The sequence below is a fragment of the Sapajus apella genome, unplaced genomic scaffold (assembly GCF_009761245.1).
Source record: "Sapajus apella isolate SASKATOON/1434 unplaced genomic scaffold, GSC_monkey_1.0 scaffold47, whole genome shotgun sequence".
In the NCBI taxonomy this organism is placed as follows: Eukaryota; Metazoa; Chordata; class Mammalia; order Primates; family Cebidae; genus Sapajus; species Sapajus apella.
Window position 1 is genome coordinate 4,464,483 of NW_022436987.1, and position 26,721 is coordinate 4,491,203.

Consider the following 26,721-nt stretch of genomic DNA (forward strand, 5'->3'; position numbering starts at 1 on the left):
AAAAAAAAAAAAAAAGAACCTGCTGCTTGAGTGTGACGGTGGCACCAGCCCTAGCTTGGACGGCTTTGAGGTGGCACTCTGCTTTGTGAGGGAGACAATGGAAAGAAGTCCCTCACCAGCGAAACTGACCCCTCATCTCTTACTCACCATAAACCCCAGTCCCTACCAAATGGCCGGGGTCTTCTGTCCATGGCTTTGGGAATGTTCCTAAAGGGAACCCCTCAGCACTTCCCCTGGCATAAATCACGCTTTAGGGACACCATGGATTGCCAGTGGTTTCCTGTTTCACAGGTGGAGTTTTGTTACCACATCATGGTGCTGCAGCCACGGCCGATCATGTAGGCCACTCATTCACCCACATATTAAACACGTGTGCTGAGCACATCCCGTAGGAGGCAGCAGGGGCAGACTGAGAGGAAAAATGAGACGAGATCCCTGACTTGGAGGGGCTCATAGCTGGGAGACAGGCACATCAACAAGCAAGTCAATCCAGAGCTACACGACTCAGGAAAGTGCTGTGGGAGCCAAAGTGCGAAATGGCTGCCCTGTCTGAAGCACCCCGGAGGCTTCTGATAGCAGAGGATGGTAGCAGGGGGATCAAGAGCACAGCTTTAGAGCTCAACAGGCCAGGGTTTGAACACTCATTTGCTGCTCACTCCCTGTGTGACCTTGTTATTTCACCTTCTGCACAACTCTGGCAACTGGAAACGTGTGTAATAACACCGAGCTCACAGGGCAGTGCTTGTAAGAATTAAATGGGACATGGCACATCTTGATACAAGCCTTTGCACACAAGGGGTTCTCCACCAAAAGGTAGCTATTATGCTTATCCTTATTAGAAGTTAAACAGAATATTGAAGGTTGAGTGAGAGTCCACCATGCTAGGAAGGAAGGAGGGCTTGGGAAGGGCCTGGAGGCATCAAAGAATTTGGACTATTCTCCAATGCAAGAGACCTAGTGTCTGCGGAAAGGAGGCAGAGGTGGTGGATGAGGGAAGCAGGGCCTGGTGGCAAAGAGCTGTGATTGCCAGATGAGGAAATTTGGTTTTATTCTGTAGCCACAGGGAGAACTGCCCCACAGCATTCATGTTCCTTACTCCTAAATTTCATTTCCTCCTGAAGAGTTCTTTTAAAATACACGGTGGCTCACACGTGTAAACCCAGCACTTTGGGAGGCCAAGGTGGGTGGATCACGAGGTCAGGAGTTCAAGACCAACCTGGCCAACATGGTGAAACCCCATCTCTACTAAAAATACAAATATTAGCTGGGCATGGTGGCGCACACCTATAATCCCAGCTACTTGGGAGGCTGAGGCAGGAGAACTGCTTGAATCAGAACTCGAGAGGTGGAGGCTGCAGTGAGCCAAGATCACGCCACTGCACTCTAGCCTGGGCTACAGAGCGAGGCTCCATCTAGAATAATAATAATAATAATAAATACAAAATAAAATATAATATTATTTCCCTTCCCTAAGGGAGACTATCCTTCTGCTGTGAACAAGCACTTGGTAGAGGTTGGTATCCCATGCCAGCTGCCTTCCCTGCTGCTACAGCCATGCCTTGAGGTGGTGCTCCTGAGCTGGGCCACAGAAGGCAGCATCTGGAATACGACGGTTCCCATGGCAGGTACGCAGTGGCCCGTACTTACAGATGCAGTCTCTCTGGTTCTTGGCCAGCTCAAAACCGGGCCTGCATTCACAGGCGATGCTGCCCCTTGGGGCTTCCTTGCAGATGTGACTACAGCCATGATCCTTATTCATGCAGCTCAGACCCTCTGTAAAACAGCAGCACACAACAGGTGACAGGCTGTGGTCAGAATCCTGAGCCCTGGGAGAGCAGCAAAGGGCTAAGGAGAAGCCCACAGACCTGTCTGCCTAGGTCTCCATCAGCCCCTCATGTGAAAAGGATATGTTATTAAAATCAATCTGGGCCAATCAACAGCATGAAAAATTTCTTCTGTCACCCAAGAGATATGATGTCTCAACTCTCCTAATGAGATGGGAGCCCTCCAACACACTCCATCTAGAGCTCTCCATCTGGTACAGAATCAGAGCCTGCTGACCCCAGGAACTGCCACTCACACTCTTATCTCTGCCATGTCTTTACCCAAGAGCTGATCAAGAATGTAAAGAGAAAAGGAGAATCCTCCTAAGAAAAGGTGCAGATAGAATGATCAACATTCTCAATTTTTTCACATACTCCTGAAGATAATTTTGAAAACATTTCAACTTCCCTCTCCACCCCCACCAATCCCACCCCTTGGAGGTGAGGATGACTGCGGCATTTAGGCATTCTCATGTGGACCACACGCCTAGGGATCTCTCTTATGTGACCACCCTCAGCTACTCCCTTGGTCCCTCCCTCAGGGCATAAGCCTCTGACAGTGTCACACAGCAACAGCAACAGGAGCAGAGCGAGGGAGAGAGTGAGCAGAGAGAGAAGGAGGGAGCGTGCTCATGCACGTGGTAGCTGCTGTACAATTCTTTTGAGGTATACTGTAAATTACTATTAGGTTCAACCTTGTAGTAATGATGGTGGGAAGGGGAACAGCTGCTTCTGTTCCTGTACAGCTCAGCACACATCTAAATAAGGGGGCACTAGCAAGATAAATGCCCGTGTGGTTTACCAGCATTCTGCCTCATCCCATAACCAATTCTTTGAGATCCTGCTACCTGCCAGCATCCTGAAGGAATTATTTTCATACCCTAGAGTATTTTCAAGACATCAGCTCAGTTTGTACTGCATTATTAATTATATGTTCCTATGTTGCTTCTTTGTGTTTGTGCAATGCAGCTCTAAAACATCTCTGAGTAGGGACTTGGTTGTTCTTGGCTCTCTACTGACGAGACACTCTCTGATACTAGAAGGGCACTGTTTTCAACACAAATACAAAAAGCTTGCTTTCACTTCTCTAGAATCCAACACTTTTCTATATTGTGCCCCTAAAACATTGGCCAACAGGTTCTAATGAAGTCAAAGTTCTCTCTCCAGCTCCCACGGCAGAGCTGTCAAACTGTGCCTAACAATTGTTTTAATACAAACAGATGCCATTCCTATTCCAAAAGACAGTGCAGGGGTTAATATATCCCATACTTTCCGGAGTCTCTCTTAAAACCTTCTTGCTCTTTTGCCTGACAGTTATGAGCTGTTTGCAGTCCAGCACTCAGTCTGCTGGTTGCTGGGATTCATTCATCCATGCCAAGGGTGGCTGTCAATTAACACAGAAAGAGACTTGCACTGGATTGGTGGAAAGCTTTCTCATGCTCTGGCTGGTATTTTTTCGAAGATGTGATTTGCTCCCCAGTACTGAGATGGTGCGGGAGGTGACAGCAGCCACCAGAAGCAGTATTCTGTCCTTCTGAGAAGGCCCAGCAAGCACTGTGTTTGTCCTTGGGTCAGCAGAGCATGGGAAATAACCAGCACTCGAGGGTAAATACAACAGTGCCCAAGCAGGAACACCTGGAAAGTACACTCCCAAATACGCCAGCTGCTGCTGCTGCTGCTTTTTCACTCTGTTTACAAGTCTGTTAAGACATTTACAAAGCGACCTTTACTGCCTCAGAGTAATTTACCTATACAAGAAATATTTCTACATAAGAATGCCTGTGTGTCAGATGCCTCTGTGATACACTGTGAACCTGCCACCTGATGTCCTGCCACATCAAGCAACACCTGAAGTTACCAAGAGGTAATAGAGACTTACATGACTCTGGAAATGCTGACGGCCTTTCAAGAGGTGACCTCAAAGCCTTTCATAGTACCCTGGCTTAAAACAAGACTACTGCTGGGTTGAGCAGATTAATCTGTTCCAAACAAGAGGGCCCAGCAAATGGCCCTAGCTCTTTCCAAAATTGGCCTGTTTGTCAAGTCCAGGAGGGTTTGTTCACCAGAAGGGAAACAGCTCAGAAACACCAAAAATCCCCCATTCTGGTGCACTCCAAGATCAGGGTTCCACTGAAGATTATTTCTGGAAACCAAATAAAAATATGCCTTGTGAACTGGGAGGAAAACATGACATAAAATGGGTAACAGGCCCTGCTGAAAGCACAGCCTCCGCTTTGCCACCCTGACACCTTCCCTGTTGCCCTGAAAAGGCATCAGTACACCAATTAAATATTCTCAGAACACACAAAACAAAAGAGGAATGCTCATTCTGAGAGCCTGAGTACCCATGAATAGGAACAAAGGCGGGCCGAGGGTGATGTGTTTCTCTCCAGCCTACCCTCATTATATGGGTGAAAACACACAGTATCTTTATCGCAGCTTTGGAGTCTCTAAGGATTAAAAAAAAATCAATATCTTGAGCTGTCCCTCAGAATCAATGATCACGATGCCCTAAAGAACATTTTGTAAATGTTAAAAACAACAACAGCACTAGAAAATACTAGCTTCCTGTGTTACCTTCTTTTAATCACTTTTAAGGTATCCGCTGTGGGTTTTTAAGCCTACAACTTCATAGAGTTTAATGTGCTCACCAGAGAGAAAATCCTAGAAGAAAACTTTTTACACGCTGTTCTATTTGAAGAATCAAAACCCTAGGATGAAAAGGTTCTCCGATACCAATTGCTATAATCTGTTGGCTGACACTCCCATGAATTTGCCAAGCAATCAGGTTGAAACACAACATAAAATCACAGCAAGCACTTCCAGACCACAACTCAAATTCTTGGATTTTGGTTTTAGTTCCAGACAAAAATGTTTGCTTTAAATACTCTTCAGGGGATCCAAGAATGTCTGAATTGTAGAAAATTTAGAAAACACAGTTTGCAGAAAGGAACTGCATTTGTATTTGCTTCTGTTATGAGGAGCCTGTGTCTCTAATCAGTCTGGGGGCTAGCAGGAGGGGAGAGCAGGGCTGAGCCAGGGCTCTGGAAATGCAAGGATAAGAGGTGATCTTAATCACTACCAGCTGCTTTGTGACCGAATGGGACCCAGACTGAGAGTGCTCAAGCAAGGCTTTACCTGCAGGTCCCACATCCCTCCCCAGCCACCTGCAGAGGAAACCAGAGTGACTTCCCAGGAAGCAGCTTTGAGCAATCAAAAGGAGCGATGCCCTGAGATTCGGATCACTCTGTGTCACTGGCCTCCTAACTCATTCCCACCTCGAGTTCAGCCTATGTCGGACAAGGGTGCAGGGCATACCAGTGACCCCAGAGAACCTGGCAGGAAAATGAAACCCAACTGCTGCTTTATCAAGGGCCACACCTGGCACAAGATAAGAAATCTGCCTGATTAAAGCCAGTTCCTGCGACTTCCCTGCCACGAACACAGAATGAGCAGACTCCGGGTGATGATAACCATCAAACCCATTGGTCCCTGGGGGTTTCTCTGATGACTTTTCTTAGTAGCCAAACAGGTGTTCTAGTTAGGTATAAGGTATGAGCCCATCATCCTTGGAAAATGAGACAAAAATAATCTTCTCTGAAGAAAACCTTGAAAAGTTACTAAGACCAGGATTAAAACAATCCACAAATTTGTGATTACACAGTAGAAGAACTTAAAATGACCTCGTTCTTAACTTATGGGAAAGAATAAGCAGCACATGCCCAAAGGGGTTAACAGGCTAATACTTAGGGCACTTCCCCTAAAAATAGGCAGATGCAACCACGAGAGAAGCACAGCCACCAAAATGTGACTCTTTAGCATAAGAAAGGGCAGGGAAGAGTTAAAAGGATGACATTCAGTTAAAAACAACAGGCCACATGTATTTAATGCCTCTTCCTCTCAAGAATCTACTAAGTAACAGAGGAATTTTAAAAAGGTATAAACTCAGCCGGGCGTGGTGGCTCACACCTGTAATCCCAGCACTTTGGGAGGCCAATGCGGGTAGATCGTGAGGTCAGGAGTTCAAGACCAGCCTGGCCAACATAGTGAAATCCTGTCTCTACTAAAAAATACAAAAAAATTAGCTGCGCATGGTGGTGCGTGCCTGTAGTCCCAGCTACTCGGGAGGCTGAGGCAGGAGAATTGCTGGAACCCAGGAGCTGGAGGTTGCAGTGAGCCAAGATCGCGCCACTGCACTCCAGCTTGGGCAACAGAGTGAAGCTCAAAGCAAAGAGAATGAAAAAAGAAGGACATCAGAAGAAAAGAGTTTTCAGCAGATTTATGGAGGAATGGTAAATGGGGACATCAGCACAGAGGGTCTAGGGAGAGAGCCCTTCTGCCCCTCAGAGCTCAAAAATGCAAAGAAGGAAGGGCCAGATCTAGGTTGGGGCTGAAAAGAGAGCACTTCATTGAAAGTCTGCATGGGAAGGACCCAGCCTCCTCCCTACCCGCCCAGAGCAGGGGGCAGGCTGACACTGGTGCTGTGGTTTTCAAAACCTTTTTGAAAAACTTGGCAGATCATCCACTATATTGCTCCTGAGACATCTAGTCATATTTGAAATACATTCTATATAAAGACTAGAATCAGAGAATGTGAGAGTTTGAAAAGACCTCAGAGCTCACCCAGTCCAGTGCACCTATTTGCCAGGTGAGGAAGTTCGAATAACTTGCCCACGGTTACCCAGCAGTGGAGTCTGGACTCGTCCTCAGGCCTCCAGACTTTCTATACCCTGTGCTTCTCCTCTAGAGTCAGTGTGTGTGTGCATGTGTGTGTGTGCACAAGGGAGGGGTCTCAGTTGTGACTCTGTTCCCATCCACAGCCGAGCAGAAGTACCTTCTGAGCGGTGAATGCAGGTGTGCTGATTGTCACTCAGGAAAAACCCCTCCTTGCAGCAGCACTCATAGCTCCCCATGACGTTGACACAGGTGTGCTGGCAGCCACCATTGTTCTCCAGGCACTCGTCCACATCTGGAGGGAGAGAGGGATTAGCCTTTGCTTTGGTTACTGTTTCAATGCCTCACCCCACCCAGCAGCTCAGAGGCCCTGCTAAGCAAAAATGAGGTCCCTATTCATGTCCCTGCACCACAGGAGCTCTCAGAATCAAAGCCAGTGAGGTCCACAGATGATTACCCAGTTCTTTCAGGTCTGGGGCTCACTTGGCCAGGACCACCACATGAACACAAGATCATTAGTTCAGTAAATATTTGTCGAACACCTTCTCTTTCCAAAGCATGATGCTAGAGGAGACAGCAAAATATGGATGAGGGAAGATAAAATTCCTTCCCTTGGCCAGGTGCGGTGGCTCATGCCTGTAATCCCGGCATTTTGGGAGGCCGAGGCAGGTGGACCACCTGAGATCAGGAATTCAAGACCAGCCCGGCCAACATGGTGAAACCCTGTCTCTACTAAAATTACAAAAATTAGCTGGTCGTAGTGGCACATGCCCGTAATCCCAGCTACTTGGGAGGCTGAGGCAGGAGAATCACTTGAACCCAGGAGGTGGAGGTTGCAGTGAGCCAAGATCACGCCACTGCACTCCAGCCTGGGCCACAGAGAGAAACTGTATCTAAAAAAAATAAAAATTCCTTCCTTCTAGGAGCATGCCCTTCAGCAAAAGACAAATACACAAATGGTTCTGAGATAAGGTAAAAGGTGGTACCAAGGAAAGAAGTCCCATCTTGTTGTGGGTTATCAGGATAAGCTAATGAAAGAGGGGCCCTTAGAATGTTCCAATTATAAAGGAGGGGAGAAGGGATCATAGGTGGAAGAGAGTGTGAGCAGTAGCACAAAGGCTGGGAGGCATGGAGTATATTCAGGTATCAGTGGGTCAGCCCATTTGGCTGGAGCATAGAGCACATGGAGGGAGTTTACAGGAGATACAGCTGGGAGGACAGACTGGGGTCACACTGTGGGATCTTGATTACCAGGCAAAGAAGTGCCTACTTAATTTGGGAAGCAGCTGGGAAGCACTAGAGTAGGGCAGAGTCTGGCTCTCAATTTGAGAAACATAAGGCAGCTGCTGAGGGCAGGACAGAGGGAGGGGAAGAATGGGCAGCCTGGAGTCCAGCTTCACACATGCACCTGCAACAGCCACAGCTAGCGCTAGTGGGGACAGCACTGGGGCTGCCGGGGATGCTGGGAAGCAAGGCAGAGAAGACAGCGGGGTGGACAAGGTGCCTGAAGGGTCGGGAGCCTTGTGGGCTACAGGCTGGGCATCATTAGAGGACAGAAACTTGCCACCAAGGCCTTCCAGAAGGGAAACAAGGAAGGCCAGTGCTGGGTACAGAAATGGGAATGGAGATATGGTTGCCCCTGAGCCCCAAGGCAGGGGCGTGATCTGTCTGAAATGCTGAAATGTAGGGCTAGGTCCAGTAGGCAGTGGCAAACTGAGTGAGGAGGCTGGACGAGAAACTGGAAATGTAAGTACAGGTTTGTAAATCATTTATTTGTAGTTGCCTGATGATAAAGTGGTGGATGTTGATGGGCGAACAAAGGCAGGAGTGTGGGAAGGGAGAGAAAGGGAGCAGAAGGGAGACGGCAGCCAGAGGTAGAATCTTGGACCCTATCAGGGGCAGGGAGGCGGCAGAGGAGATGGCAGGAGTCCCAAGAGCCTCCAGGGAAGGAGCCAGCAGAAAGGTAGGGAGGGAGGAAACCATCTACCACACCGTCAGCATGGCCTCAGGGGACCTTCTCCCACGCTGCCTGTGATACCTGGTGCACAGCTGTATTAATACACTTACTGACTTGCAGCCTCAAAATCCTTTACTTAATCCTTTACTTATCTACCTCCACTAGACTGCAAACTCCTTGAGGACGGGTATTTTTGTTTTCATTAGCACAACCCTGGAATACAGCAGGTGTTCATTAACTATTCAGTGCACGAACAAACAACCAGGAAAGCATAGCATCACCCAAGCCAAAGAAGAGAAACTTCCAGAAAAGTCTCAGACAACAAAGGCTCAAAGAGAAGGCTGATATAAAAGCAATTTATTTTCTCCAGTCTAATTTCTCATGTGCTGATCACTAGCTCCTGGGCATATCCATTAAAAAAAAAAAACAACTCACATTTAAATATCTGTTATCTGGTTTCAAGCTTCAGATCTTACAGTTTATCTGTCCTCCCACACCACTGAGCAGATGCCTGACTAAACTGATGGGACTCAAGCCATCCCCTAAAGCCTAACAAACTTGCCCTTGTCTATGCCAAAGGGTGAAGGAAGCACATTCCAGAGGATGAGCCATGCTGGAACACCTGGCCTAGGTGTTCCACGGCAAGGACTCAAGGCGACCAGGAGAGGTCTCTCTCCCTGAACACCAACTCCTGGATTGGCTGCGAGTAAAGGCATGCTCCCCTCTGAGTTGCCATGCCCCCACCCCCATTTTAACCCCCAATTTCTTTTCTCCAAAACAGTCAGAAATGTGTTATTCAGCTGGCTGATGCACTCTGGACAAATACAAAAGTGTGTGTCCACAAACACAGATGTCTATCACTAAGCTGGTGAGCTTCTCCAGACCTGGCTACGTATCAGAACCCTGTGCCTGGATTCCACCTCCAGATATACTGACAGAGCCAGTCTTGGATGAAGTCTAGGTGATGGTGCTTTTTAAGCTTCTCAGGTGATTCCAGTGTGCAGCCAGGGTTGAGAACCACTGCTACAAAGGCAAATCACTACGACGGGCTCCCAGACACTCAAAAAATAAAAACTGAATGCAGATGGGGTGAGCTGAATAGAGGAGCTGCCTTTCATTTTTCAGACTTGCAGGCATTCAGGATCTTGAAGTGCTCTGTGTTCAGTGCCAAAGCTAAGTGGTATTTGTATCCTGTGTCTTCTGGCTAATATATTTGTGGCTAATGTGTGGTTAGGAGGCTAAGGACATATAAGGGGTCATCTCAGAGAATGCAGGAAACTGCCATTCCTGAGAAGTTAGGGCTCTAAGCTTCTTTCTTGCCACAAACTGCGTCAGCCCTTTCAAGTCTGAATGGTGGGGAAGTGTCTATGTGTGCTGGGCCTACTCTTCTAAATGTATTTTATTTTCTTGTACCTTCCTTTTAAAGAGTCCTTACCCCCTTCAGAAATACTCAGTAGATGCTCAAGGTCTCTCTGCAAGGAAGATCCTTGCTACTGAGTCCACAAAGAGATCTCACAGAGGGGAAATGGAGATACTCTGTGTTAATAACAACTGTGTTATTGGCAAAAGCAAGAAAAGACTCTGGTCTCAGGATTTCCAAGCAGGCTGGTACTCAAGAGCCACCCACCAGCCCTTGCCCAGGTTCCTAGTCCCTAGATGGTTCTTTTTTTAAAATTTATTTTATTTTATTATTTTATTATTTTTTTTTCACCTGCAACTGTCTTTTTGTATAACTCAATGTTCTTGCTCTTAGGAACCTCACACTTCTCCCCCCCGGGCTATGGATTACAGCACAACAGTAATGACCAAGTCTGCCATCAGATATGCATCGTCCAAATGCCCTTGTTGGCAAGTCACAGGGAAATTTCCCCCTGAAAATGGAAGAAAAAAAAGCAACCCATGCGGTATGCTTCCCAACAAATCACACACTGAAAGTGATTTCACTTGTCTGAGTTTTTAATTAATATTGATTCCTGCTCTCAGGACTGTCTCTCAAATATGCCTTTTTGTGGTACTGACTATCTAGAAAGTTACTGGTTCTCTAGCCTGCAAACAAAGTCTTACTGGCAGCTGCAGGCTTGGAAAGCCACGTGATGTGTCACCCAAAGCCCGAACTCTCACACAGGGCACAGACAGAAAATAACAGAGTCCATCAGGGTGGAGCTCCAGGTGACACTGACGTGGGATAAAGGCCATATGAGGGTTAAGTCCCAAATGGAAATAACCTCTCCTCCACTCCTGAGCCCCAACACACAACACACAAGTTCCACCTGTACTTTTTCTAGTTCCTTTTGTGCAGATCTCAAAGCATTTAATCAAAGGGCCATTCCTACCACACCATAAGCGGGGATCCAAATGGCTGTTCCCACAGAGCCAGGGCCTGGCTCCACTGCTCCTTTGTTGGCCAAGTAGACTTCAGCAGTATATCCATACAAAGGGTGGTAAGTGTCAAAGGACCCTGATGCCATATTTTCCCGTGATGTTCTTCTGTACAACTAATACCAACCTTCAAAAGCAAATCACAAATACCTACCTGCCAGGTATGCTGCCTCCTCGAAGACTGTCCAACACTCAACCCCATGCAGATGCTAGCTGCTTCTAAGTTCTATTTTATTCCTGGCATAAGGAATCAATGTAAACAACACTTTGTAGTCACTAACTCAGGGAATAAAACTCCAACAGATGTTTCTGTTTTGTGGAATGCTAGGAAGATGTTCATGGAAGATTTCTGTTTTAGTTTCTGTATCAAGAAAAAAAAAGGGGGGTCTAGCTGGCTGTAACCCCAGCACACATTTGGAGTCTTGGGAACAAGGAGTTTTTCCTAATTCTAAAATAGAAACACTTATAGCATTGAAAAAACTGGTAAGTCAGTACTCTCAACACAAGACCAAAGAGCTTAAAAGGTGACAAGTGAACACTAGAAAGTCAATGAATAGTAATGACAATGTCATCCATCTCCTTGGACTAACAGAAGATTTATGTTATAAATGATCACACAAAACTAAAACATTTTACTTCATTTTCTATCATGGAGTCTAACTTCTAAGGGAGCAGAAAACACAAGGCCCTGAGCCTGTTTTTGTCTTCATGAGAAGGCCTTCGCCAAAGGAAAGAAAGGAATGGGAGAGTGAAGGAGAACTGGCATTTCCAAATGCCTTCCTTACCAAGACAATTATGACCATCATGAGCCAACATGAAGCCATCAAAGCAAGTACAACGATAATTGCCTGGAATATTCAAACAGTCATGGACACAGCCTCCATTGAGCTCATTTCCACATTCATCGATGTCTGAGGAATAAAACAGAAGTTAACCAGACAGATGCTATTTCTTTGATGTGAAGACATAAGCACTTACCTTTTAACCAGCCATTCCACTTCTAGGAATCTACCTGAAAAGACATTTCTAACAACAGGAAAACAAGTATGCACAAGGTTATTCACTGCATGTTTTTTCTAATTACAAAATACTGGAAGCAACCTAAGTGCCCATATATAGAAGAATAGTTTAATAAATTATGGTACCTCTACTCCATGGACTACTATGCAGCTGTTAAAAAAGAGAGAGAGAGAGAATGAGGAAGATCTTTATGAACTGATTTGGAGTAATTTCTAGGATATACTATTAAATGAAAAAAAACAAAATTAAAAGAGTATTTAAATTTTTTATCTTCATGTAAGAAAAAAGAAGATACAAAAACACAAAATTTCAGGACACTTTTTTGCAGAACTTGACAAGCTTATTGTAAAATTTATATGGAAATTCAAGATGCAGAAGAGCAAAAATAATTATGAAATAGGAGAACAAATTTGGGGTACTTTAACTTACTATAAACCTACAGATATTAAGACAGCATGGTACAGTCATAAAGACAGATGTATAGATCAATGCAACAGAATTGAGAGTCCAGAAATAAAGCCTTCTACTTATGGTCACTGATTTTAAAGGAAAGTGCTAAGGTACTCCATTGGGAGAACTGCTTGTCTTTTCAACAAATGGCACTAGGATAATTGGATATCTGTATTTGAAAAGATGACTTTAGACCCTTATATCATGTACAAAAATCAACTCAAAATGAATCAGAGATCCAAATGTAAGTATTAACAATATAATTTTCAGAAAAAATATGTGAGAAAAATCTTTAAGATATTGGGATGGCTGGGCATGATCTTTGGGTGCACTTTGGGAGCCTGAGGCAAGTGGCTCAATTGAGCCCAGGAGTTGCTGGCCTGGACAACATAGTGAGACCCCATCTATACAAAAAGTAAACAAAATTGGCCAGGTGTGGTGGTACATGCCTGTAGTCCCAGCTACTTCGGAGGGTGAGGCAGGAGGATTGCTTGAGCCCAGGGCATTGAGACTGCAGTGAGCCAAGATCGCACCACTGCAATCCAGCGTGGGTAACAGAACAAGATTCAATCTCAAAACAAAAAAAAAAAAAAAGGAGAAAAAAAGAAAAATGTTTAAGACATTGGATAAGGTTAAAATTTCTTTGATATAATACCAAATATACAATCACAATTTTAAAAATTAATAAATTGGAGTTTATCAAAATTAAAAACTTTTACACTTCAAATGATTTCATTAAGAAAATGAAGACAAGCCACAGACTGGTAGAAAATATTTACAAATCACATACCTTATACAGAACTGAAAAAGAACTGCTACAACTCAATAAGAAGATAAATAGCCTAATTTTAAAACTGGCAAAATATTTGAATAGACATTTCAGCTAAGATGATATGCAAAATGGCCAATAAGCACATGGAAAAAATGCTCAATGCCATTAGTTATTAGGGAAATGCAAATTAAAACCACAATGTGATACCATTTCACATTCACTAGAATGGTAATAATTAAAAAGACGACAATAATAAATGTTGACAAGGATGTGGAGAAATGGGAACACATACATTGTTGACAGGACATTGACAGGAATGTAAAATGACATAGCCACTTTAGAAAACAGTTTGGCAGTATCTTTTCTTTTCTTTCTGTAAATGTGCAGTTGGATATAATTAAAACAATCATGCTGTTGCGAAGCCACCATTCATCTCCCTAACTCTTTTTATTTGTAAAACGGAAACCCTATGCCCATTCAACAACTCCTCATTTCCTCTTCCCTGTCTTTCCTCGGGCCCTGGCAACCACCATTCTACTTTCTGACTTTATGATTTTGACTACTCTACGTATCTCATACATGTAGAATCAAACAGTATTTGTCTTTTTGTGACTAGGATAATGTTCTCAAAGTTCCACCATGTTGTAGCATGTGACAGGATTTCCTTTTTTAAGGCTAATATTTCATTATATCATGCCTGTAATCTCAGCCACTTGGGAAGCTGAGATGAGAGGATTGCTTGAGCCCAGGAGTTTGAGACTAGCCTGAACAACACAGCAAGAGCCCGTCTCAAAAAAACACAAAACCAAAAATATGATCTGGTACATACCACATTTTGCTTATCCATTCATCTGTCGATGGACACTTGGCTTGCTTCTACCTTCTGGCTAGTGTGAATATAGATGTAATAAAGTAAATATGCATGAGTACACAGTGGTGTAAATTAATAAATAAGGGGGAAGAGGGAGAGATCTTCCTTACAGAAGAATTTCAATTAATGGATGTTGAAGGAATTAGGGAAATGCAAAATCACCAGGAGACGCACATCACAGTAATAATTATTACAGGCAAGATCCACAGTCAGATGCTAACATGAGTGGATGAAGATTGGAGGAGAAACAGGATATTGGCCCCAAAGTATCTGCCTTAAGAAATGTATCTATTGCGAAGGGCAAAAAAATAGTAATTTGGCAGCAGAGAAATGCAGTAAACACCATCTTGCTCAGGTGATCAAGGTTAACATCACCAGGAATGGGACGTGTTGACATCGCGTGCCCACGATGTGCTACACTGAAAAGGACACAACAACACCTCTGTAGCAGCCTTGCCAAAAATTTATAACCTCAATTTGATCATGAAAAAAAACAAGACATTCTCTTATCATATCAATTACTGTTTTTTGAGACAGTGTCTCACTTTGTCGCCCAGGCTAGAGTGCAGTGGTGCCATCATAGCTCACTGCAGCCTCAAACTCCTGGGCTCAAGTGATCCTCCTGCCTCAGCCTCCTGAGTAGCAGGGACTACAGGCACACACCACCACACCAGCTAATTTTTTCTTTGTTTTTAGAGACAGCCATGTCGCTATGTTGCCCAGGCTTGTCTCACACTCCTGGCCTCATGTAAGCCTCCCTCCTGGGCCTCTCAAAGTGTTAGGATTACAAGCATAAGCCACTGTACCTGGCTTCATATCAATTCTTTTTTTTTTTTTTTTTTGAGACAGAGTTTCACTCACGTTACCCAGGCTGGAGTGCAATGGCGCGATCTCGGCTCACCGCAACCTCCGCCTCCTGGGTTCAGGCAATTCTCCTGCCTCAGCCTTCTGAGTAGCTGGGATTACAGGCACACGCGCCACCATGTCCAGCTAATTTTCTGTATTTTTAGTAGAGACGGGGTTTCACCATTTTGACCAGGATGGTCTCGATCTCTTGACCTCGTGATCCACCCGCCTCGGCCTCCCAAAGTGCTGGGATTACAGGCGTGAGCCACCGCGCCCGGCCTCATATCAATTCTTATAATGACATAAGACAAATGAAGTGAGCAGTACTCATCAAAAGTGTCAACATCAGGAAAGACTGAGGAACTGTCACAGATTGGAGAAGACAAGGGACACAACAGCTAAATCTAATGTGGGACTTTAATTGGATTCTGGAACAGAAAAAGGGTGGTAGGGAAAAATGGTGAAATTTGAATAAAGTTTATACTTCAGTTAATAGTATTGTGCCAATGTTGATTTCCTGGTTTTGATAACTGTACTATGGTTATGTAAGTTGCTAATATTAGGGTAAAATGAATGAAGGACATATATATACACATATGAACTTGGTACTGTTTTTGCAACTTTTCTGAAATCTAAAATTATTTCTAAATAAGTTTTTTAAAAAGAAAAAATATAGCACTTTGCACAAAGACCAACTTTAGATTCATCCCTATTAAACCTGATTTAATTTCTTTGTTTTTTTGTTTGTTTGTTTTTAAGACAGAGTGTCTTGCTCTGTCACCCAGGCTGGAATGCAGTGGTGTAATCATGGCTCACCACAGCCTCCACCTCCTGGGCTCAAGTTATCCTCCCACCTCAGCCTCTGGAGTAGCTGGGACCACAGGCACGCAACAGTACACCCAGCTAACTTTTTTGACTTTTAGTAGAGACAAATGTTGCCCAGGCTGGTCTCAAACTCCTGAACTCAACGTTCCTCCTCAACGTTCCTCCTCCTCCTCCTCTTCCTCAGCCACCCAAAGCGCTAGGATTACATGCATGAACCAATTCAATTCCACAAACTGAGAAGTATGATCATATAATAAATATTAATCACTGAGACCCTCCCCCAGAGTCTAGGAAACAAGCAAAGATCATTTAGAATAAAAATTATCTAAAGCAACGTCTGAATCACATTATTTTTAAACACACTTATTCAGGGCTCACACATTTCTTCAATATTTTGGCAGAAGAAAACTTCATGGAGGATAAAATTCTAGTCATGCTGAGTAAACCTGGTCCCCATCCCTGAACTTAAATATAAGTAGCGAAGCTGGCAATAATCACAACCCAAATGATACCATAGGTTGGTCCCAAGAGGCTTAAAAATTAATAGGCCAGGCCCGGGCATGGTGGCTTACACCTGTAATCCCAGCACTTTGGGAGGCCAAGGAGGCAGAATACGAGGTCAGGAGATCGAGAGCATCCTGGCTAATGTGGTGAAACCCCGTTCTACTAAAAATAAAAAAAAAAAAAAAAAAAAAAAAATAGCCTGGTGTGGTGGCATGCACTTATAGTCCCAGCTACTCGGGAGGCTAAGGCAGGAGAATTGCTTCAACCTGGGAGGTGGAGGTTACAGTGAGCCGAGATTGCACCACTGCACTCCAGCCTGGGTGACAGAGTGAAACTGTCTCAAAAAAAAAAATTAATAAGCCAAGAAATGGATAAAGGAGTTTCATCTTTGTATATCTACATCTTTGAATCTTTACAATCCACCATTCTTCTCCTTTTCCTTCTTGGGAGAAAATTTCCATTTATGTACTCCTATACCACGAAATCCAGACTAAAAGGGATAACCTTACTTACTAGTATTATAAATGCTACAAATATTAAAAGATCAAGTTCTTCTAGGGTTTGAGTCAAAATGACAGTGCAAAGGATGTATGCTTACTGTAAACAGTGACTACCTGTGGATAAATGGATGGGAGGCTCTTTAATTCTTTATTTTACACATTTTGTATTATTTGACTTTTCTTTTTTTTAAAGATGGGGTTTCACCATTATGGCCAGGCTGGTCTTGAACTCCTGACCTCAGGTGATCCACCCACCTCGGCCTCCCAAAGTGCTAGGATTACAGTCGTGAACCACTGCACCCGGCTATTTGACTTTTTATAACAACAATCATATATAATTTTAAAATAAATTTATATATGTATGTATATATATATGGCACAATGCAAGTCAATCATTAGTTATTTTAAACTAAATAGTAGACTTTTAACAATCAACTATAAACTGTTAGCAATTCAATTTCATCTGAAATATATCAAACTCAAAAGCCAAGAGTAAGGAAACTTGCCACTTGTCATTCAACATCATTTACTAAAAGTGTACTTTATCCAAATGAAATCAGTGTCGTGGTTTTGTGCCACTAGAGAGCACATAGCAACTGGAGGATGTGAATTATACACATAGTAAAGAAGTAAACACTTTTTTCCAAAGCAGGGTACCAACATGTGTGAATTCCAGTACTACAAATAGAATATTTAATACAGAGAGTGTGTGGTATGGAAGAATCAGCAGAGAAATGTTTTAGAGAGAGATAGCCTGTTGGCCTCCCATGACATGGGGCGGCTTGGGGGAGAGAGAGAGAGAGAACTGCTTCACAGATGGATCACCAACCCCACTTGCCATGCACCTGACCAGGAGTATACCTTCTCTGATGGGAACGGCAGGAGCCTCACTCCTGATGCACAAAGGGGAGCTCCCTGAATGATTTCCCAAGGGATGTCACCAGATCCAAACTTGCCCATTATAATCCCATCTGTTATTCATATTTGCTATCTACATGTTCTTTTGGTCTTCCCTTCCTTTGTAACAAAGTTCATTTTAAAAATCCCATCTCTTGTCTCAGTTATGCTAAGAAGACAAGGAGATGGGTGGGTAGGGAAGATCAGGTCATTGCTACAATACTGCAAAAGCCTCTGACAGTCACCTACCTACTTGGTCATCTGCACATTCTGTATCTAGATATTTCATTTGTGGGTTTGTCTATTTGTTGGAAAAGACTTTGTGTCAAGGTGCTGGTGACTGAGTCCATCTTACACAGCCACTTATTCAAAAACAACACTGTTTACTGAGTGTCTACCACATACCAGGCACTGCTGCAATAACAGTATTACACACTGTTCCAATACTTAGAAGCTTTATGACTCAGAGGCCACAGCATGAAACAGATTGGTTTGAAACATCAGGATCTGAACACTAGGCCATTAAATGGCACCAGAACAGACACTCATTAAAAGTTTTCCTCCTCTGGGCGGGCATAGTGGCTCACGCCTGTAATCCCAGCACTTTGGGAGGCCAAGGCTGATGGATCTCCTGAGGTCAGGAGTGTGAGAACAGCCTGGCCAACAAGGTGAAACCCCATCTCTACTAAAAATACAAAAATTAGCTGGACGTGGTGGCAGGCACCTGTATTCCCAGCTACTCGGGAGGCTGAGGCAGGAGAATCGCTTTGTCTTGAACTCCTGGCCAGGGAGGAGGAGGCTTCAGTGAGCCAAGATCATGCCACTGCACTCCAGCCTGGGCGACAAGAGCAAAACTCTGTCTCAAAAAAGTTTTCCACCTCATCTAAATAAGTTAATATGTTTTTCAAAGTTTGTGTAGCTTTAGATCCTGCAAGTATTCAGAAGATCAATTCCCATAGAAGTTAAGCCCAAGTTATAGAGTTTAAAACCTCTCAAAGTGAAAAGGGCCAACAACATGCTTGTCAAGGCTGGGTCCAGGAGCAAAGAGGGATACACAGAGATGAGTTCAGTGCTCCTCATCTAACTTCTTCACATGGGATGACTATATAAACAGTGAGATATCTCACACATCCAAAGAGGGACAGCAGGGGGCTGGGTAAATATGAGAAATGCAGGGCTGGGGACAGAGCTGGGGGTGGAGACCTGACTTTCTTTCACCTACAGGCGAATTGTGTGATCATGGCAACAAGTCCTCTGGCCCTCAGTGTCCCCATCTGTAAAATGAGTAATGCGATTGGCCCAGAGCTACCTGAAGAGCCCAGCCAGCTCCAATGTGTCATGATTTCCATCTCCAGGAATAGCCTCAAGGGTCCAGTCTCCAGCCAGTTCTGAACTTCACAGTTCATGACTCTAGTCCAGATTGTGAAATGGCAGAGTCCAAACTACAGGTTCTCAGACCTGGAGCTCTACAGGCTAAAATGTCCCTCTGCACACATATCTCCAGAGTGAACTTGTAACTCCAAACAAGGAAGGTCCTTGGTGTACTCTAAGGCTTGGCACGTTGCAAAGCCATTGACAGGATGGAGTCTCCTGAGCTGGAAGGGGAGGGCAGAACTCTAGCACTCAGACTTCAGGACAAGGGTACAAACCACCCCAGGGAGGCGCAGGATCAGCCGTGCTCTGGCAGGCATGGCTCTCCTAATCATCATGGATGTTTACTTTCTGTCCCAAAATGGAGTGGGACCCAAAGATACTAACACATCTTTTTTCTTTTCCAGAAGCTAGACAAAAGGACATTTCAGAGCCAGATAAAACCACGTGAGCAGCTCTGAGGAAGACCTAATATTTCCAGTCCAAAATCTGAAATGCATTTCAGAGAGATGATAGGATTTGGGGGTTGAGGAAAAGGGAGAGAAGGGGCAGCACTTTTGCAACATAAGTAGCCACTGCAAGAACTAAGGAAGTGGGAACTTCCCTGCTGTCCCCCCACATGGTCCCCAAGGCACTTACCCTCACACTGCCTGCCCTCCCCTTGGTAGCCAGGCTTGCAGGAGCACTTGTAGGAGGTGGGTGTGTTCTGACACAGGGCGTCGGCATGGCAGTCATCTAGCCCTTGGGCACACTCATCCACATCTGCAAAAGAGCACAACTGGCACCTGATACAGGCTCCCAGCCAGGTATGATCAGGCCTCAGCCCTGTCTAGCATCATCCCCACCAGCCCAGCCCACTTCACTCCTCACCAGCTACAACTGCTTGGGACCCCTGGGATGAGCCGTACTGTTTCGGGGCCCCTGTTTCCAGGAATAGGCTGTACCCTTTATGTGAAATTACCCCCACCATCACCTACTGACTTTTAGGACTCAGCTCAAATCCACCTCCTCCAGGAAGCCTGCCATGACTGACCCTCAGTGTAGGTGCCCCCACCAAGTGCTCCCATGTGTATGTCCTTGCACGGCACATGTCGTGCAGGGTTGTTACTGTCTTCCTGCCTCTCTCTCCACTAGTCAATGTCTTGACAACAGACTGCATCTGTGTCCCTTATGCCAAGCCAACGCAGTACCTAGCCACGCAGCTGTCTGTCAGCTTTCTCGGGGCTTAGAGCAAGCTTGTCCAACACTGCCTGTGGGATACAGGCAGCCCAGGACAGCTTTGAATGTGGCCCAACACAAATTCGTAAACTTTCTTAAAACATTATGATTTTTTTTTGTTTGTTTTAGTTCATCAGCTATTGTTTGTGTTAGTATATTTTATGTGCCGCCCAAGACAATTCTTCTTCCACCGTGGCCCAGGAAAGCCAAAAGATTTCACCCCGCAGGTTTAGAGCACTTGGGAGAAGCCTGCCCCGGGATCGGGATCGGAGCAAATGCCATCCTGAACTCTCAGATGCTGAGAAGAGGCCCCCTGCACTCCCACCCCCTGCCCATCCTCTCAACCTGGAAACCCGCCTTGGCAGAAGTGTTTACTGGGTTGACACCACTCCAGGATGTTAATTAAAAACAAAAGCGTTTTGAAAGCATTGCAAGTCCAGTTAGCACAGCACGTCCAGAGTTCTCTGCTGAAAACCTAGGCTTGTGGCTGCTTCAGAGTAACTCCCAGATCCTCAAACAGGCGCTGTTCCGCTGACAGAAAAGTCTCCTGATCACCCCACTCCCCCAAGACAGCAGCAGAACTTCTCAGTCCCCAGAGAAAGAAAGGGCAAAACTGCTACAGCCTCGCGGATGTGTCCGGCCCGGCCCTCAGTTTCCCCACCTACACCGAGACGTGGGACCCCGAGGCCCGGGTCAGCACCCTCCTGCCTGCTCCCGGGCTGACTAGCAGGCGCTCTGGAGGCATCCCGACCGGGGCGGGAACTGTCAGCAGCTCCGGGTCCGAGGCCGGGCCGCGGGACTCAGGCCCCGGGCCTCTGGCCGCAGCGGTTGTGGCGCCTTGGCGGGGCGGATGGATGAGGTCCCCGGGGAAGCCGGGGTTCAGCGGAGCTGCAGCTGCCAGCCCCCAGCCCCAGGCGCCCAGCTCCGGACCCCGTCGGGGACCTGGATACCCTTCCCGTCCCCGCCCGCCGTGCCAGGTGCGCCTCAGCGGCCGGACACTCACCCTCCGGCGGCCCCGCAGCGCGGCCCCGGCCCGGTGGGACGGCACCCGCCAGCAGTAGCGGCGCCAGCAGCAGCAGCAGCAGCGCCCGGGCCGCCCCGGGACTGTTGCGGCCCGCGACCCCCATGAATGGCGCGGCGGCTGCGGGCAGAGGCGGCAGAACGCGGGCGGTGGCGGTGGCGGTGGCGGTGGCGGTGGCGGCGGCGGCGGCGGCGGCGGCGGCGGCGTGGGGAGGTGTGTGCGGGCGCCCTGCCTGCCGCCACCACCACCGGCCCGGCCCCGCCCGCCCCCCAAGCCCCAGCCTCATTTTCACACGGTCCTCCCGGGCCCGGGTGGGAGGCGCGGGGGAGGGGGGACAGTGCCGCCCCGCCCGGCCTCCTCCGGTCCCCTCCCCGGCCCGGGTGGAGGGGGCGCGGCCGCGGTGGCCTGAGGGCTGCTGTCAGCCTGGCTGGGCCAGCAGCACCGTGCCCTGCGCCCCGCGCAGCCCCCCACACAGCCCTGCTCCGCTCCAGCGCTCGGAGCGCCTCCATGCCCCGCCTGTTACAGTGCCCTACAACTCGACCCAGGCCCTCTTGTGAGGACAGACAGCCCATCTAGACTGAAATATTTGGCGCACCATACAGTCACCAAACCCCAAAGCTATCTTGGGGCTTTTCACGTGGGAGGTGGGAGTTGAAGGGAGTGAGGGTGACTTCCAATTCAGGAAAACAGCTGTTTGAATGGAGAGGGTGACCCCGCTTCTCTGCCCACCCCAGCACAGACTCTGCACCCTTCCCCACACTGCCCACCCCAGGCCCTCTCGGATCCTCCATCCCACAGCCCTGAGGGCACTGGACTACTTGTCCCACTGCGGGGCACGCTGGGCCTAGAATCCCTGCAAACTACTTATATATATCTTAGGGCAGCCTAAGGGGAAGGGGGCTAGAGGTCAAAGGTGAGCCACCAGGGACAACAGACAGTCCCAACTTTGCCCGGAGTACGGGTGGCATTTATGATCACCTGAACTCATAAACATCAGGTCTGGCCAGTTGCAAATGCAGGCAGTGCCTGGCACCTGGCCCTCCATGCAATAAAGTCGGTGCAATGCAACAGGTACACAGGGTCTTCTCATAGCACCCTAGCCACGGATGGCTGGAGCCCAGTACACCCAACATCACTCCAGGAACAAATACAGTAACAATTTCTGGACACAACCAAACATCACACTCAGGGATAGTAATGTTCTTCACTGAGCTTCTCTGTATTTATTCAATTTTCTCCTGTGAATATATATATGTATATATACACACACATATATGTGTATATGCAGGCACATGCACACACACAGACACAGACAGACGGACACACCATTTCTTTGGCAATCAGAAAAAAATAGATGTCACCAAAAAAAATCCCCACCTAGCTCATGCACAAAAACACTTAGGTCTTCTTGGGGCCCATCCACAGCCCAGAGCTCCCAGTCTCTGCACCTCAGCACCCCTCAACTGCCACCCAGCCCCCACACACACCCACGGGGCCCTGCCTCTTTGGGCTGCGGCTAGTGCAGCTGCTTGATGCTGATATCTGAGAAAATAACTTTTCTGTAGCTGTTTTTCTTTTGACCTTTTCATCCCCAGTGAAGGCAGGCAGGTTGCATCCCTCCTTCTGTCTGTGCCTCCCTCCCACTCCCTTTTGTTTGGGGCTGAGAGAGACACTCAGCTATTTCTAGTCATAAGGATGGTTTTTACACATTTGTAAATCTTCAGTTAGTGAAACGTTCTCTCCGCCTTTGTCTTTGTGTCCTTAATGGTAGCCATAAATTACCGCCTTCTTTTCTCTCCGCTGCATCAGGCTTCATTGCTTTTGAAATGATCAAAGTTATTTCTTTTAAAATCCAACTAGAAACTGCCCATTGTATGGCCCAGACCTCTTTAGCTCCAGTCAAAGCATATAAATACATAAAGCTGCCCATTAAACTCTGGGGGAGCCTCCTGCAGTGCCTTGTGCTTAGTGAAGATATCAGACATGTGCTGTTCTTCCCCTTTACCTTTCCTTAACTTTATCTTTCAGTCAGAACACAAATTAATAATGATAAGACTCAGTGTCTTTTTGCCTAAGAGGGTAGTTTTTGTCATGTTTCCCAGAAAAGTCCACCACTGGCACAGATTTCAAAAAATGTTCTGCATCCTATTTTGTTTGCCCCGACATCCATACAAACGTACTTTCAGCTGTTGGCTCCCAGACGCCTGGGCAACCTGACACTTGAGGTTAAAATCAATATGGTTTACAACCAGGAGTTTCCATAGGGGAAAGGCTCCAGGGGAAAACTGCATCCCAATGTCGTGTTTTCAGTGTCGGGAGGGACTTGGTTGGCTCTACTCTGGCTGCAGGCTGCCCTCTATTGTCCAGCTGAGGTCCCCACAAAGTTCTCAGAAAGGCCTCAGGCACTGTCCCTGGACTGATGCTAAATCTCCCTCTTCCTCTCCCTGTCTCCTCTCCACAGCCTGAGAAGCCATGAAGGCCTCAGGGGTGCGAGGCAGCCCAGCCAGTCCAGTCTCACTGGCGTGGGCCTCTGAGAAGGCTGAAGAAAGCCTGGTAGTGGCCGGCCCTGCGTGCCCCTGAACTATAAGTAAGTAGGTGCCACTCTGCACTCACGGGACACGATTCACCACAGCCACATCCCAAAGAGAAAAAGGGAGGCTTCCCATTCCAGCCTTTCAAGCAAAGGGTCTGAGATTTACTCCGATTGGAAAGCCATCACATTCTCATCCCTGAACCAATGACCATGGCAGGGGGAATAGAATGAATGGATTCAATTGTCTTAAGTCTCTTCCCACCTTTCATGACCCCCCAGCAGCCTCTGACAGGTGGACTGCTTCTCCCTGGTGGAAAGTGTCCTACCCTTTGTTGTCATCACGGCAGGCTTTTCTTCTACCTCTCAGGAAAGGCCTTCACTATCTTCTAGAAATCCTCTTTCTACACCCTCTCCCTGGATGGTTCTCTCATTCCCTTGATTCCGTAATATCAATCTCCAGCCTGGATTCGTGCTCTTGGTTCAGTCCCATGTATCCAGTTGCCTACTAGACACCACGTTGATCTCCGCTAGAGCCCTCCGACATGTTCAAATGGAGTGCGTGACCTAGAAGCAGCTTCTCAGCTCCTCAAATCTCTGCCTAGTTCAGCCTGCCTGTCTCCACTCTGCCTCCACCACGTTCATCAGGGTGACCCAGAAGTCCTACATGGTGTCCACCTCTGGCCCCCAGACCTTAAGTAGCTGCTCCTACACGAGTAGGCCCAGTGCCCGCATCAGCTCCTCGAGCTTCTCCTGGGTGTGCAGCAGCTGCAGCTTCCGGGGTAGCCTGGGTGCCTGCATGGTTCTGGGTGGAGGCTATGGTGGAGCTGGTGGCATGGGGAGCATCATAGCCATTCATGGTCAGCCAGAACCCTTAAGCTGGAGGTGAACCCCAGTTTCCAGGTTGTGCACACCCAGGAGGAGAGGCAGATCAAGACTGTCTACAAGTTTACCTCCTCATTGAGAAGGTACAGTTCCTAAAGCAGCAGAACAAGATGCTGGAGACCAAGTGGAGCCTCCTGCAGCAGCAGAAGACGGCTCGGAGCAACATGGACAACATATTCGAGAGCCACATCGACAACCTTCAGTGGCAGCAGGACACTCTGGGTCAGGAGAAGCTTGGCAACATGCAGGGGCTGGTGGGCGACTTCAAGAACAAGTATGAGGATGAGATGAAGGAATAAGCATACAGAAATGGAGAATGAATTTGTCCTCATCGAGAAGGATGTGGCTGAAGCTTACATCAACAAGGTAGAGCTGGAGTCTCTCCTGAAGGGCTGACTGATGAGATCAACTTCCTCAGGTAGCTGTATGAAGAGAAGATGTGGCAGCTGCAGTCCCAGATCTCAGACACGTCTGTGGTGCAGTCCATGGACCACAGCTGCTCCCTGGATACAGACAGCATCATTGCTGAGGTCAAGGCCCAGTACAAAGAGATCGCCAAAGGCAGCCGGGATGAGGCTGAGGGAATGCACCAGATCAAGTATGAGGAGCTACAGACACTGGCTGGGAAGCAGGAGAATGACCTGCATTGTACAAAGACCGAGATCTCCAACATGAACCGGAACATCAACTGGCTACAGGCTGAGATTGAGGGCCTCAAAGGCCAGAGGGCTTCCCTGGAATCCACCATCGCAGATGCCCAACAGCATGGGGAGCTGGCTGTTAAGGATGCCAATGCCAAACTGTTGAGCTGGAGGCTGCCCTGCAGCGGGCCAAGCAGAACATGGTGTGGCTGCTGTGCCATGGAGCACCAGAAGCAGGTGAACCAGGAGCTGAAGAACATCGAACTGGCCCTGGACATCGAGATTGCCACCTACAGGAAGTTGCTGGAGGGCGAGGAGAGCTGGCTGGGGTCTGGGATGCAGAACATGAGTATCCATCTGAAGACCACCAGTGGCTCCCCAGGTGGGCTGAGCTCGGCCTCCAGGCGCCTTACAAGCCCTGGCCTCAGCTAGAGCCTGGGCTCCAGCTTTGGCTCTGGTGGAGGCTCCAGCTCCTTCAGCAGCACCAGCTCCTCCAGGGCCATGGTTATGAAGAAGGTCGAAACTCGTGATGGAAAGCTGGTGTCCGAGTCCTCTGATGTCCTGTCCAAGTGAACAGCCATAGCAGCCCCTCCCAGTCTCCTCCTCCTGTGGCTGCCCCAGGGCCTGTGGGGAAAGCCCCTGTGCAGTAGAGCACAGGAACAGGACACCCACTTGAGGCTCAGCCCTAGCCCTAGCCCTCAGCCCACGCTTCCAGCTACAAAGTAATTCAATTGTTGTTGGTGGTTGTTTTTATTTTTTTCCAAAATAAAACCTCAGCTAGCTCTGCCAACTGTCCAAAACAAAAGAACAAAAAACGGAGCTCGTCTTCCTCAAGCCTGCTCCTTCTCAAGTGCTCTCTCCTTTAGAGAAGAGCACCACCATTCTGTTGACACCAAGTCAGTGGCTCGGCGGTCATCTGGGACTCCATTGTCTCCCTCCACACCACGTCCGAACAATCGCAAAAATTCTGCCTTCTTACTATCTCTTAAAACCATTCTCTTCCTCTTTGCCGGGGCTTAGGGGTTCACCATCCCTCATCACCCTTGGGGGCTGCATACCTATCTGCATCTGTTCTTTCCTCCTTCCTAACATATACTCACCCCTCCTGCAGACAGCCTGTATTCCTGGGAGGGAAGCTGCCCCATCTCTAGCTTCAGGCTCTGGAATAGACTTAAGACAATCAAAACCATTCATTCCATTCCCCCTGCCATGGTCATTGGTTCAGGGATGAGAATGTGATGGCTTTCCAATTGGAGCAAATCTCAGGCCCTTTGCTTGAAAGGCTGGAATAGAAAGCCTCCCTTTTCCTCTTTGGGATGTGGCTGTGGTGAATGAGAAACTGTGGCAGCCATCTTGATACCTCCTTTCCTCACCCAAAAGAGGGTAAGCCTAGAGAAACCCTGAGAAGCCAGCCAGAAGACACCCTGGTTGCACCTAGTCTGCAATTTTTTATAGGTCCCTGGGTCTAGAATCTCACCCCAATTCAGTACATCCAACACAGTGGCTACCAGAGTTAAATGTAAATTTCATTGCATCA

The 26,721-nt window shown here is 47.2% G+C and overlaps 1 protein-coding gene and 1 pseudogene across 9 annotated transcripts in view; one reads left to right on the plus strand and one right to left on the minus strand.

Moving 5' to 3' along the window:
- SCUBE2 (signal peptide, CUB domain and EGF like domain containing 2) overlaps window positions 1-21,278 on the minus strand; it is an 85,377-nt gene extending 64,099 nt beyond the window's left edge. For 8 of the 9 annotated variants that reach the window (XM_032240694.1, XM_032240696.1, XM_032240699.1 and 5 more), the window contains exons 1-5: window positions 21,111-21,278; window positions 19,529-19,651; window positions 11,619-11,744; window positions 6,658-6,792; window positions 1,648-1,773 (exon numbers count right to left, since the gene is read on the minus strand). In XM_032240694.1, the coding sequence (XP_032096585.1) occupies window positions 1,648-1,773; window positions 6,658-6,792; window positions 11,619-11,744; window positions 19,529-19,651; window positions 21,111-21,234 (634 nt within the window). In that variant the 5' untranslated portion in view covers window positions 21,235-21,278. The remainder of the gene's footprint in view (window positions 1-1,647; window positions 1,774-6,657; window positions 6,793-11,618; window positions 11,745-19,528; window positions 19,652-21,110) is intronic. The other variant, XM_032240698.1, reaches the window with a different exon arrangement.
- Window positions 21,279-23,600: 2,322 nt separating this feature from the next.
- Window positions 23,601-25,938, plus strand: LOC116525000 (annotated as a pseudogene).
- The last annotated feature ends 783 nt before the right edge of the window (window positions 25,939-26,721 follow it).